Source organism: Mirounga leonina, unplaced genomic scaffold, assembly GCF_011800145.1.
Source record: "Mirounga leonina isolate KUSES-001 unplaced genomic scaffold, KU_Mleo_1.0 Mir_172, whole genome shotgun sequence".
Taxonomy (NCBI): domain Eukaryota; kingdom Metazoa; phylum Chordata; class Mammalia; order Carnivora; family Phocidae; genus Mirounga; species Mirounga leonina.
The window spans coordinates 10,541,610-10,556,027 of record NW_023270442.1 but is presented as its reverse complement, the minus strand read 5'-3'; the positions used below and the strand labels follow the sequence as shown (position 1 = coordinate 10,556,027).

Below are 14,418 nucleotides of genomic sequence, written 5' to 3'. Positions count from 1 at the left end.
AATACAGTGAAGCATAAGTAATTTTGTTTCCTGATTAGGGTTATTATAAAAATGGTATTTTGAAAATCTGTAGCCCCACAGTAATATAAGGGCCCCCGAGGGTTTCAGGGAATCATAATTGTAACAACTGCCCATGCAAATTCTTTTCACCACAAAATATTAAGAGGTTAAATGTTAATAGGCCTTTGAGATTATTTGCTTGAAGTTTCCTTCACCTCTTATAAGATTTCAAACATTTATTTTAAAAAATTTCAAAGCAGTAGGTCTGTAGGAAGAGGTTATTACATTGTATCTAAGGGAAATGAGTTGAAGACAATTGCAAAATTGTTTGACCTTATTATCCTGTTTCTTTTGAATAAAATAACTCTCTAATGAGCTACTGTTTGTCCTAAAATGCCTCCAGATGGAAGATTGGGACTGCTAATTGTTCTACTAGTTTTAACTTAAGGGAAAAAAATCAGCACTAACAGAGGCACCATGAATCAACATAATCGTCAGTTTTTAAGAAGATGAATAAAACTCAGGAACCAACTCTAAATAAAAGAAAAATAGAAAAGAAAATGCTTTGTCTTAAAGTTGTCAGATATGCCTAGATCCATCCAAACAAACACCCAGCTATCTGATAGTTTTCCATGATGTGACTTGTGTAACCACAGGGCCAGTGCCACAGAGCGTCTTCTTAATGGCTTTTACCAGCTCTTCTTCCTCTTTAGCAGCTGGCTTTACTCCTAAGCTTCTCCTGGATACAATCACTTTAGTGCTTTCTCTGTGTTGGTGACTCCCAGGGAGATGTCTCTACATCTGACCTCTCCACGGACTCTAGACCACCAATTCCTACTGTGTTTTGAGAACTTCAGTTAGGTTTTCCTCAATTGTTTTAAACCCATGTCCAGCCAGCAGAGGCGAGGAAGCCGGGAAGAGTGGAGAAACAACGTTTCTCGCTAGCCTCAGTTCTCACGCGCAATGGCGAGCCCCGTCCAGCAGCCTCCCCAGTCTGGCGGCGGAAAGCGCAAAGGCAAAGCTCAGTATGTGCAGGCCAAGCGGGCTCGGCGCTGCGACGGCGGCGGGCCCCGGCAGTTGGAACCCGGGCTACAGGGCATTCTCATTACCTGCAACATGAACGAACGCAAATGCGTGGAGGAGGCCTACAGCCTGCTCGACGAGTACGGCGACGACATGTATGGGCCGGAAAAGTTTACGGACAAAGAGCAGCAGCCCTCTGGAAGTGAGGGAGAAGATGATGACATGGAGGCTGCCTTGAAGAAAGAAGTTGGTGACATTAAAGCATCAACAGAGATGAAGCTAAGAAGATTCCAGTCAGTGGAGAGTGGAGCAAATAACGTAGTCTTCATCAGGACACTTGGAATAGAACCTGAGAAATTGGTACATCATATTCTCCAGGATATGTACAAAACCAAGAAGAAGAAGAAGACTCGGGTTATTCTACGTATGTTACCCATTTCAGGCACATGCAAGGCTTTCTTAGAAGATATGAAAAAATATGCAGAAACATTTTTGGAACCCTGGTTTAAAGCTCCAAACAAAGGGACATTTCAGATTGTATATAAATCTCGAAATAACAGTCACATGAATAGAGAAGAAGTTATCAAAGAATTGGCAGGAATAGTAGGCAGCCTCAATTTGGAAAATAAAGTGGATCTTACCAATCCACAGTACACGGTGGTAGTAGAAATAATTAAAGCTGTCTGTTGCCTGAGTGTTGTCAAAGATTATATGTTGTTCAGAAAGTATAATCTCCAGGAGGTAGTGAAGAGTGTTAAGGACCCATCACAACTTAACCCAAAGCAGCCAGTGCAAGCAGGAAATGGGAAAGAAGCTAAATTGGAATCTGGTGACAAATTAAATCAACATGACCCAGCAGAAGGAACAAATAACCAGCAGGTGGTACCAGAAAATAATGAGGAACTGGGGCAGGCAAAACCAAGATCTGAGACACAAGTGGTGAATGAGGGAGGAGCTAAAGCTGAACTTGAAAGTCAAGTCACAGAAAGATCTGAGTCAAATGAAAATGATCTCTCATAAGGAAAAAAAATTCATTTGGTGTTGCAGGTGGGTTTCTCAGATGGCGTTGGTAAGATATTGCTAGGATTCCATATAAAATTGTGACTGAAAATATATTGTTTTTGACCTTTGTGCGCTGCATAATGCTGAACTCATAATAGTGAACAGTGATTGAGCAGCCCCGTTAACAGTTCTGTTGGAGATCTTTTCAGCCCCCTATGCCAGGGTGCAGTTAGGCCTACATGCATTTGGTTGAGCTAGGAGAAGTATGGATAATGATGAACACTTTCGTGGAGGGGAGGGTGGAAGGAAGATAGTGTTGGCCTCTCCCTCCAGATTACCTTCGCCAGCCGCCCCTTCTGTGTTGCCATCTGACTTATGGGAGCAAACAAACTGTAAAAGAGAAAGTCATAGGGAAATTTCCATTCTAGGGAAGGAATTTTTATGTGTTGCAACTCAGCTGTCCCTTCCCACTTTGTTGTAAACATTGCAAAAACATGGGTCTTATAGGTTTAGAAGTGAATTGTTTTTGTGAAGTTTTTCTATTTTTTTGTGATTCTGTTACTTAGTTGTTATGCCAGTTTTTACATTTTATTAACATTTGTTACAAATCTGATGGTCCAGTGCTGCAGTTTTTGAAGGCATGGTGTGAGATAGAAGAGGACCATTCTAGGCAAAGAACTAGACATTTCTGATAAGGTTGGTGATGAAGAATTAGTGTTCTGAGTTTCTTTAGTATGCCAGCGCAACAAGAGACACAAATTCGTATAGTGCTCATACTCCCAAGCCATGCGGGTTCCTGTAATTTGAAGTTTTTTCAAGGTTTCCTCCAGGGTAAAACCACTGAAAAGCCTGGAAGAGATGACACCAAAGAGGGCTGCATACTAAGTCCAGACTGAGAACAAATAGTAAGAGGCTGTGAAATTCACTTTTGGAGATGGGTTTATTAAGTTTTAAAAAGTTCAGTAGTATTATAACTGTTGAGTCTTCCTGCACCAGTGTCTGTGTTTATTTAATGGCTAGGGAGTACGGGAATGTATTTTTATCCTCCTAAACTAGGAGTCCAGACTAGAAGGATTTGGGAGGGGCAAAAGCTATAAAGACTGACCTTGGTAGTGCAGATGAGGCTGGAACTTCCTTCTAGATCTTTAGATACTTAAAGTGTTAACTCTTAATAGGTTGAGGTCATCTTGAAAGGATGATAAGAGCATTTTAAGTTTCATTTGCATGAACACGGAGGATAGGATTTTGGTGCCTTCATTGGACTTGCTCCAAGACAAAGATACTTTTATTTTGATAGTGCAAGACTCTGGGACTTTGGGAATAAAATTGGCCATATGCTTTTAGAACATCTAACTCTGCAGAGCTGGATTCCTTTTACTTTGTGAAAGCTGCTACTCTACGGAAAGATTTCGATTTAGTAGTTTGTTTTTAATCTTCCTGTATTTATTTGTATTTGGTAAGACCTGAGTGCGACAAAAGCTATTCTTCCCCAGCTGTAAAGCACTGTGTTCTGTTGGAATCTGAATTCCTTCATTGATATGTTTTCAGGTTTCCCAACTTTATTGTCACTGACATTTGAGCATGTTGTTTTATAAATGATGAGATTCCAGGGTGGGAATTGAGTGGTTTCTTTTAATTTTTTTTTTTTTTAAGTTATGTCAGTTAAAAAAAACTCCAGTATTGTGGTTTAGTAAACTTGTTTTGCTCTGTGGAGGAAAGAGTGTTAAGCTTAGTATCTTGAAACCTGTTTAAGGTCACACATGATTTCTAAATGTTGTTTTTACTTGTATTTTGCTTTTGGTATGGCCAAATATTTAGCTTGTTTTTATAGTTCCCCATATTTTCAGAAAAATCAAAATAAATTTGTTCCCTAAAAAAAAAATAAAATGAACCCATGTCCACATCTGAGCTCTCTGTCATCCACTCAAAGTTGTTCCTTATATGTTTCTAATTCTGTTAATGGTGATGACCGTCTTAGACCCTCCTGTCTCAGATCAGGAACTGCATACAGCTTCATCCTTGACTCTTCCCTTTCCTGGTCTTCCTTCCAGCATTTAGTGGCTGAATTCTGTTGCTTCACACCTTTGAAGTCTCCTAACTCCATTCTTTTCTCTTATATCCTCCATTTCACTTCGACTTCTTATTTCAACTCCCTTCCAGGTGACGTGCTCCTACCAAGTGTCTCTATGGTACCCTATGCTCACTTCCATCATGGTGCCATTCACATTGCAGTATAACATCCTTTACCTTCCTGTCCCCACCTCCCAACATACAAGAGGTGTTCAGTAAGTATTTGAGCATACCTTCCCAGTCACTTCCTTGTTGGTTCCTGTTGAGACTATAGCTGGCCTCTCTTTCCTGCTGTCCCTTTCCCACAATCCAAGCAAACATGGACGTTAATCACTAGTTGGACTATTTTTCCATTCTTATACTAATCTTATTCCCTAATTTACACTTTCCTACTTTCTGCTATCACCCGTTTCAAGACTAAATACCCTTATTTCTGCATCTTTTTATGGAGGTGCCTTCTATGCTTGAGAATTTTGTTCAAATATTTTCTCCAAAAAGCCTTCCCAGGGCATGTCCTAGACAGAATCTCACAGCATCCCACCTATATTCAAAAGCATTCTTCCTACTTCTTTCATTACATCTTTAATTATTATTTTGTCCAAGATATTTTGCCAGGCTTGATTTTCTTACTTGAATGTGGAAAGTACAGAAGGTGACTTGTTCATCTCTATGTCTCCCACATATTTACTAGGTACAAAGTACTCTGTGTTCTGTTATACTGCTCTTAAAATGTGATGCTTCTCACCTAACTTAGACACAACCACAAAATAACAAGCTTTAGGTTGGACTGGGTTCTGTTTATTCCAATAAACATGTTAAGGATAACATCTTGACATACAAAACAACACTGACCACAAAAATACTAATAGGAGACATACCTGCCAACAAATATTTCTAATATGATTCATTGTGAAGCTGTAAAAAGATCAAATCCACAATCTGCAGTACAGCATGAGATACCATTTTGTGAACTGGGTGCCATTTATTGCTAATAATCCATCTCTTAGTGATTTATATATTTCATCCTATAAAATTTAGTTAAGGAATGACTTGATACTCTAGCTTTCTTGTTGTGATTAATAGTAATATAATCCTCATTTTATCTAGTGCCTATTATCCAAGATTTTGAGAATTAATGAGAAAATGCCTTGAAATATTTTCTCATTAAACCTCAAAAGCCCCCCTCTGCAATAGATTTGCAAAAATGATTAATTAAGAATTAAAGTTCTTTCACAAAGAGGGAACACATCTCTACACTATTCCACAGCTAGTGTCAGTGAAATTTTAAAGTTATAAAATATAAAGTATTTTATTTCTGCAGGCATCAGAGGAGAAAGACAACACTACTTTTATTGTAAATGCATAAATAAATATTGATCTTCGTCATGACATATGGAGATACAGATTTCTAAAAGATACAGTTTAGGGATATTTTAGCAAGTTTTTATTCTAAATATAGTAGAAAATAAGTCTTTTACTATGCATCTTTTGAGAAGTGTTCAAACCAAACTATTTTTAGAGCCTGTTTATTCACATTCCTTTGAGCTAACCATTCTTAATTTCCTTTGAGCTAACCATTCTTAATTAAATAGTTATAATCTATCATGTAGGGCATATTCTTGGTTCAGTGGTTCCTCTAGGAAACATAGTAGATGCACCATAATTATTTTCCAAAAGCTAAAGGAATGATCAAACCTTAGTTACTCAATTCATGTATGTGGTAAAAGTAAAGAATTTTCTAAAATGTTACAGATTCCTTAAAAAATAAAGCATGCTTACATGACTTTCTAACTCTGATTTCAGAATGAACTCCAGAGAGGGCATTGGGTGTAACTGCAGAGAAGCATAACTACATGATTTAATATCACTGGGAAAACATTGGTAAAACTCCAACAGATAACCCTTCCCAGGGCAATGCAAGCATCACAAGATGAGAATACCAGCAAAGTTATGGAAAAGGAAGCATAAAACCATGCATACTGAATATAATTTGCAAAAAATAAAAGAGAATAAAGTGATGAAAAATGCACTGGTAGGGGGTAGATTTTGGTATCATCAAAGCATCTGTGGAATCAAGATAATTACAGTATTCATAATTTGGGACAATGAAATACAAATATATTGCTATGGTTTTTTGGGAGGGGAAATAAGGTATTTGATATAAAGAAAAAGGGAAAGGAAAGAGAAATTATTACCAGTTACTGATTATTTAGTCATGCCACATATCACATTAAACACTTCCAATAACCTATTTTATGAGACGGCTCATAGTCATATGAGGTTAAGTATTATTAACAATATTTTTATATGGAACAAAACTATGTTCAACAGTCTGGACAAAGCATCTATGTACCTAATAGTTAACAGCTGTCAGGATATACATATATATATATAACCATAAATATGGAATCACATATGTAAAATATGTATATCTTATATAAAACATATATATACATACACACACACACACACATCTATATGATGATTTTATGTGTCAACTTGACTAAACCTCAGGTTCTCAGGCCTTAAGCCTCAGACTGAATTACACCACTGACTTTCCTGGGTCTCCAGACTGCAAAAAGCAGACTGTGGGGCCACTTCAAGGGTGACCATGTGCCTAATTGACAAAGGTGCCCTTGAGAGAGCCTCTCATCATTTCATGGACAGTGGCAGCTCAGATGGGAACCTGCCCTTGAGTGTCTGTCCAGGACAACTCTGTGCTCTCTAAATGACGGAGAGGCCAGATAGACATTCCAGCTTTTCCAACAGTGACTATCAAAAATCCTCCTGAGGAAAGCCCTCATAGGTCATGACAGGGAACTCTGAATATGAGGAGTTGCCACCCCTGTTCTCAGGAGTCAGAATATGAGCTTTGGAGTCAGCCAGTCTTCAGAATTCCAGTGGATATTCTTGAGATTTCATTTGCTCATCTCCAAAATGGATGTAATAATTGCTGTCTCAAAAGGTTGTAAGCGTCTGAATGGATAAAGAAGATGTGGTGTATATATATATACATATATGATTACTGTTGGGCCCTGAGCTCATATATATATGTATATGTACATATATATATATATATATATATATATATATATATATATATATATGTAATGGAATATTATGCAGCCATCAAAAAACCCAAAATCTTGCCATTTGCAGCGACGTGGATGGAACTAGAGGGTATTATGCTAAGCGAAATAAGTCAATCAGAGAAAGACATGTATCATATGATCTCACTGATATGAGGAATTCTTAATCTCAGGAAACAAACTGAGGGTTGCTGGAGTGGTGAGGGTGGGAGGGATGGGGCGGCTGGGTGATAGACATTGGGGAGGGTATGTGCTATGGTGAGTGCTGTGAATTGTGTAAGACTGTTGAATCACAGACCTGTACCTCTGAAACAAATAATACATTATATCTTAAAAAAAAAAAAAAAAGATAGTAGGAAGGGAAAAATGAAGGAGGGGAAATCAGAGGGGGAGACGAACCATGGGAGACTATGGACCCTGAGAAACAAACTGGGGGTTCTACAGGGGAGGTTGGGGGGGGAAGGGTTGACCTGGTGATGGGTATTAAAGAGGGCACATATTGAATGGGGCACTGGGTGTTACATGCAAACAATGAATCATGGAACACTACATCAAAAACTAATGATGTAATGTATGGTGGTTAACATAACATAAAATAAAATTTAAAAAAAAAAGAAAAGGTTGTAAGCAGATTCAATTATGATAAATATATGTAGAGTTCGGGATGGTATTTGGGTCATGACGAGCTCTAAGTGTATAGTGGCTTAAAAAAAATGAAGGAAGAGAAAGAGAAAAGGACAAGGCAGAGGGGAACAGGGAGGACTAGGAGATATGGAAAAGGGAAGGGGGGAGTGAGAAAGAAGGCGGATGGCTGGGAGTCATTGTTTCTAGAAGCTTCCCTAAGTGGAAGCACCCAATGAGATCTGATGGAAACCACTATGGTTGCTCTGGCCCATTGGAGGTGCCACTGTGACCTAATGCAAAGGGTATTTGGGATCTACCAACATGGGTGACAATTAATAGAAATGGCACCACTGAGCACAGCAGAAATTTAAACCAAAGCTATGTTGGAACGAAATCCAGCTCTCCTCTCTCTCCTAGGGTGAGAATCTCTTGACATCTGGGAAATACGTAGTGATTATTGATTTCAACACATCAGACTGAGGAAAGAGAGTAATAATTTCTACGGAAACCTGGTGGAAATGATGGCCCAGAAACTCAAAGTGTTTTCCTGAGCCAATTACAGAAGCACTAAACAGTAATCTGATCCTCAGATGTCCAGGGAAAACAGGCTATAATTAGCAAGGAGTATTGATGAAGCAGGGCTGAGGTAAAAATAAATTTATTCTTTGCCAGCTTAATGATTTCGAAGGAAACAGGAAGAGAAAATTGACAAAATAAACTATGTTTACACACACTTTTCTTTTAAAAACTGGAACTATTCTATGTGAACTCTGATATATACTCAGAAAAATAGCAGAATCAATAGCGTGCCTGTTAACAGACAATAGTTTGGAAAAAATGGGAACTTTGAAATAGAAGTCTTCCACTATGTAATCATGAATCACATATCTGTTGTGTTTACAAAATATGGAGGCCAGACAACTTATGGTTAATCAGCTGCCAAGTTTTCCCCATCTGTAGCTCTGTGTGTCTCTCCCACCCAACCTTATCACCAGTTGCTCCACCCCCACCTGTGGCTCCTATCTCCATATAAGGAACTATTGCATTTACCTGCCAATTGCTTGCTATACTCCATTTCTATACACTTTCCTCAAACACAGCTTCAATACATCATTCCCCTGGTCAGTTGGAAACTTTCCATTTTTTATAGGATAAAGTCTAAATCCTTGTTTAGACAGTCAAGGCTCTTCAAAACTGGTCCCAACATTTCTTATGGGCAATACTGAACTAGAACAATAGTTCAATGATATGGGGCTTCCCGATCAACTAAGTTAAAAGATGCTGAATAATATGACCATCAAATACCTACTGTTTATTAGGGATTTCCTTTGTGCCAGACACTAGGAGCACCATGTGGTTCATATTATTTAATCCTCACAACCCTGCATAGTTGATTAGCAGATGAGAAAACAAACCAAGGTTTAGAAAGGTAAGGAAGATACCTGGTAAGTATCAGAGCAGGGATCTGAATTGTTGTCTTTCAGACTTTGGGCCCTGAGCTCTTACACAGAGGCATGCTTTAGCCCTTCCCTGTGGGGTCTCAGGGGAATTTAGCATATTAAAATCCCTGAGAAGTCTCCTGATTTCCTGACATGCAGAACTCTATGGGGTTTTGTTTAAACCAGTCAAACTTACTTTACTATTGGAAACAATTTCATGAAATGCCTCTTATCCCCCATGAAGGTAGATTCCAATAGCCTTTTTTAGGAAATGTTGAACTAGTGACTCTTAATGCCCTTTCTCGCTCAAACATTCCTCTTTTCCAGGACTTGCCTTCCAATTCTCTATGCAATGATTTTTATTTCATTTAAACACTTTAGTTTATATGTCTCTAAATATGCTTTAGGACCAACCTCCCTCCTTATCTCTAGAACTTCTTCCGTTTACTCTTATCTGAATCTTATTGGTACCGCTCTGAAATCCCACCTCCCTTCTGAAGCCTTTACCTGACTGCCCAAAAATATGTTGGGTTTAGTCATCCTCGTTTTTTTGTGTGCACTGGGCTAAGGGGATCCTCAGTATACACATATGCCAAAGAGACTCTGTACATTTGATGTGTTAAGATTTGGCTTTCTCTAGTAGTCACATCCCCTCATCTATTCCTGTGTTCAGATCTTGAATAAACACCAAGAGCCACATTCAAAATGCTGAGTCCATGGGCCTTCTTTTTCTCCATACATCATGCATTGCCTTGGACCACCAGCACGATCACCATAAATGTATGTATACATATGAAATGAGCTAATACAGATATGGGGAGCTTTCCAGGGCACCTCACATTTTATAAGTGTTCCAAAAATATTAGATTTATTATTGTTGTTATGGCAAATTTCTTCCAAGCATTGCACCAGACCATGAAACTAACTGAACATGGTGCAGTTCCTGCCCTTAGGAAGCTGCCTGGTGAGGTCTAGTTCCAGAACAAAAAAAGAGTACAAGCAAGATCGATGAGGGAGGTCATCAGTTCTATCCCAGGAGAGCAAGATAAGGATCAGAGAGAAGGTGGCAACCCAGCTAAGACTTGAAGGTCGGACTGGAGACAGAAGGTCATTGCTGGCTTTGGGAGAGCACTTGCTAGGGACCTGGATATGTCCCATGGCTTGGGAAACTGCAAGTTAGTCCATGTGACTGAAGCCTGATATGTGATGGGTAGGTCATGAGCTGCAAAACTAGGTGGGTCAGATATTGAAAATCTTAAGTCTCCAAGGCACTCAAACATAATCCCATTCATAATGGGACGAGAGGAAGTGGGTCAATGATGCATTTAAAGCATAGAGAAATAGGATCAGAGTTATATGACAAATGCAATTCTGGCTATGTTCTAGAGATTGGTAGAAGGCAAGACTGAATTTAGGGAAGAGATCAGTGAAATATGAACAGGCTGAATTGGAATATGGCGGTCTGTTAAATACGAAGTTACATATTGGAGAAGAAGCACAGATCTGAGTGGCTAAATAGAAATTTATTGTTTTAAAAATGTAAATAACAAAGCAGTATATTTTAAAATAAAATCATCACATTAACTATGTTTTATTTAGTGTAAAAAGTGTGCTATTGTTCACCTAAATTGGTTAATGTTATAAAAAGTAATTATAATGTTGGCAAAGGAAAGATGAAAGCAAGTATAATCTGACAATTGTTATCATGAATTGAAAGGCTTGCTTTTGCCCTTGGGCCTAATAATTTCATTTTGAGGCATCTCTATTGGGAAATAATGTAAAATGCATCAATACTTACCAGAATTAAAAAATTGGAAATATGTATTTCCAACGAAGAGGGAGTGGATAGCACTCAATTATGATATATCAGTGTAATCTAATATTTTGAGGACATTTAAAATTATAATCACTATGTGTTTTAAATAGAGTTGCCAGATAAAACACAGGATGTTCAGCTGCATTTGAATTTCAGATTTTTTTAAATTTTATTTTATTTTATTATGTTATGTTAGTCACCATACAATACATCATTAGTTTTTGATGTAGTGTTCCATGATTCATTGTTTGCATATAACACCCAGTGCTCCATGCAGTACGTGCCCTCCTTAATACCCATCACCAGGCTAACCCATCCCCCCATCCCCTCACCTCTAAAACCCTCAGTTTGTTTATCAGAGTCCATAGTCTCTCATGGTTTGTCTCCCCCTCCGATTTACCCCCTTCATTTTTCCCTTCTTTCTCGTAATGTCCTCCATGCTATTCCTATGTTCCACAAATAAGTGAAACTATATGATAATTGACTTTCTCTGCTTGACCTATTTCACTTAGCATAATCTCCTCCAGTCCCATCCATGTTAATGTAAAAGTTGGGTATCCATCCTTTCTGATGGCTGAGTAATATTCCATTGTATACATATGGACCACATCTTCTTTAGCCATTCATCTGTTGAAGGGCATCTCGGCTCTTTCCACAGTTTGGCTATTGTGGACATTGCTGCTATGAACATTGGGGTGCATATGGCCCTTCTTTTCACTACATCTGTGTTTTTGAGGTAAATACCCAGTAGTGCAATTGCTGGGTCATAGGGTAGCTCTATTTTTAATTTTTTGAGGAAACTCCACAATGTTTTCCAAAGTGGCTGTACCAACTTGCATTCCCACCAACAGTGAATTTCAGATTAAAAAATGAATACTTTGTTTAGTATAAGTGTGTTCTAATATTTCATGGAACATACTTAACTTTAAAAGGTATTCATTGTCTATCTGAAATTTAAATGGATCTGGGTGTTTCGTATTTTTTAGTCACTGAATCTGGCAACACTCATTTTAAAGAATCTGCAAAAAAGTACAGTTTACACCATTTAGAAGTATAAGATAAAAAATATATTAAGTGCACTCAGTTATAGGGGTTGGGGGTGAAGATATGCCTTGATAAAAGATAGTAAGGAAATACTTCAAAATCAGATCAGTGGTGGGGTTTAATTACAGATTTGTTTTTAGATTTAGTAAGCTTTTTATCTTTATATTTTTCTACTACAACAAGCATGAATTAATATTTACAAGCAGAAAAAAATGTGTATATGTTTTTATAGGTTCATGTGTAATTCTATTCCACTTTTAACATTGGCAATAGCCCCGGGTTATGGGCAACGTAAGTTAGAATACTCACTGATTCCCAAATTAATATCAGACACGAAGCTCTCTCAAGTAACCCTTAGCTCTGTGGCATAAAACTGGGATTATGGTTAGTACACAGCTTAAGTATCACCCACTGGCAAATTCTTCTTCATCCACCCTATCTCAATTCTCCACCACCATGCCATCAATCACCAGTGCCTCCCCATTATTCCAGAACAAACTCTTTGCCTTCTTCCACACCACTTAGCAGGGCTTCAATATGCATTTGTTGAAAAACAGAGTCAATGAATAAAGAACCGAAATAAGATCAGAAACATTAGATGGCATTTCTCATTAGGGTTAACCTGGTATATATATAGGTCCCAGTTCCATAACTTTAATGGTTTCCCAGGATTGCTTTTGCAAATACCACAGTAGAAATATATGCTCCATAAAAATGGATATAAAGAAAAATAGAGATCAGTAAAAAAATATGTCTGTAGAGAAACTTTATAGGGCTCAGGAGTCCTCAAAGATCTTTGAAAACAACAAAACTGGAAGAAAAGATTCCAAAGCAACTTACAGCTTCCAGATTTCTTCCCCCATTGGACTTCAATATTTTCCCTCTAAAAGCTATTTCTGTGGGATCTTACCAGCCACATAGAGGATGACAGCTCTAAATCAGACTGCCTTGCTTAACACAGATTTACTTTTCATTCTGCTAGACAGTTGACCCTTGAACAACATGGGTTTGAACTGCACAGGTCCCCTTATACATGGACTTTTTCCATAAATACAGGACAGCACTGTCAATGTATTTTTTCTTCCTTATGAGTTTCTTACCATTTTCTTTTCTCTAGCTTACTTTAAGAATACAGTACATAATACATATAATGTACAAAATATGTGTTAAATGACTACATTATCAAGAAGGCTTCTGGCCAACAGTAGGCTATTAGTAGTTAAGCTTGGGGAACATCAAAGTTATATGTGGATTTTTGATTGTTGGGGATCGGCTCCCCTAACCCCTGCATTGTTCAAGGGTCAACTGTATTTTCAGTTTTTGTATGCACTTACCTTACAAATAAGAGTTACACAAACAGCAAACAAACCAAGCATGGTCTTTTCAGATCTGACTTTGAGAACAACTCTGAGGGGCTATTAAAAAGCAGGTATAAGGTGGAGGGACCTCTCAGGCATTTTTTTCCCCACATCTGCTTGTCTTAAAGCCTCTCAGCCTCCTTCTCTCTCCTTCATTATTCCTCTCTGGCCTTTTTTGATGTTTTGATAATTGAATGATGCCACCACGGGAGCACTTCTAAAGGGATAAACCAGGTGCACCTCAGGAGTTTCTGGTCCCTCCTCCTCTCTTGGGTGCCACTGGTCTCCTGCCTGCTCCACCTCATCTTCCCTCTTCTTTCTTTATTTTTCTTCACTTTGTCCTATTTTCTTATGCTTAGCTTATGTCTCACTTCTTCATCTTTAGCATTGCCTTTTTCTTTTATTGTGAGAAACCTCTTTATAGCTTTTGTCCGCAAGTTTCCTTTATTCTAACTCACTAAGGCAGCTCCACACTAAGAAGCAAGCAAGTGGTCCTCAAAGCGTCTATATTCTAACAGATTTAAAAGTCACTCCTTGAACTGGAAACAAGAGACTGAGAGTATTTAATAAAGGGTTATAGAACATATGCTGAGAATGCCATTATCTCTTTTGTTCTCACATGCTTTGTTTGCAATTTATTAATCATATAAAAACAAACTACAAATCTATTGACCGTTGACTGGGTTCAAACAGCTGCAGGAGGCTCATGCATTGAACGAATTGGACACTTGAAAGAACCAAAGTGAGCACAGAACTTGAAAGGACATGTAGATATTCAAGTGTACATTGTTTGAAGAACTTTATTTTCCTCCACTCTAGATACCCCTTGACTTTTTGCAATAAGAAACATCAGACCTGATTTTGAAGACCGAGCTCAAACTTGTTTTCTTTTTCAAGACTAATACCTTGAAACGCCATTTCAATCATGTGTGCCAGACTCCTATTTTAATATT

At 38.1% G+C, this 14,418-nt stretch overlaps 2 protein-coding genes across 9 annotated transcripts in view; both read left to right on the top strand.

Moving 5' to 3' along the window:
• The window catches only part of GRIK1 (glutamate ionotropic receptor kainate type subunit 1), a 383,844-nt gene that overhangs the window by 57,232 nt on the left and 312,194 nt on the right, over window positions 1-14,418 (top strand). The window lies entirely within an intron of this gene.
• On the top strand, window positions 913-2,503 carry LOC118018813 (THUMP domain-containing protein 1-like). Its single transcript, XM_035017584.1, has one exon. The coding sequence runs from the start codon at window positions 964-966 to the stop codon at window positions 2,041-2,043; it is 1,080 nt and encodes a 359-aa protein (XP_034873475.1). The 5' UTR covers window positions 913-963; the 3' UTR covers window positions 2,044-2,503.

Coding starts and splice junctions, on each gene's coding strand:
- LOC118018813 (XM_035017584.1), top strand. CDS start 964: ATGGCGAGCCCCGTCCAGCAGCCTCCCCAGTCTGGCGGCGGAAAGCGC.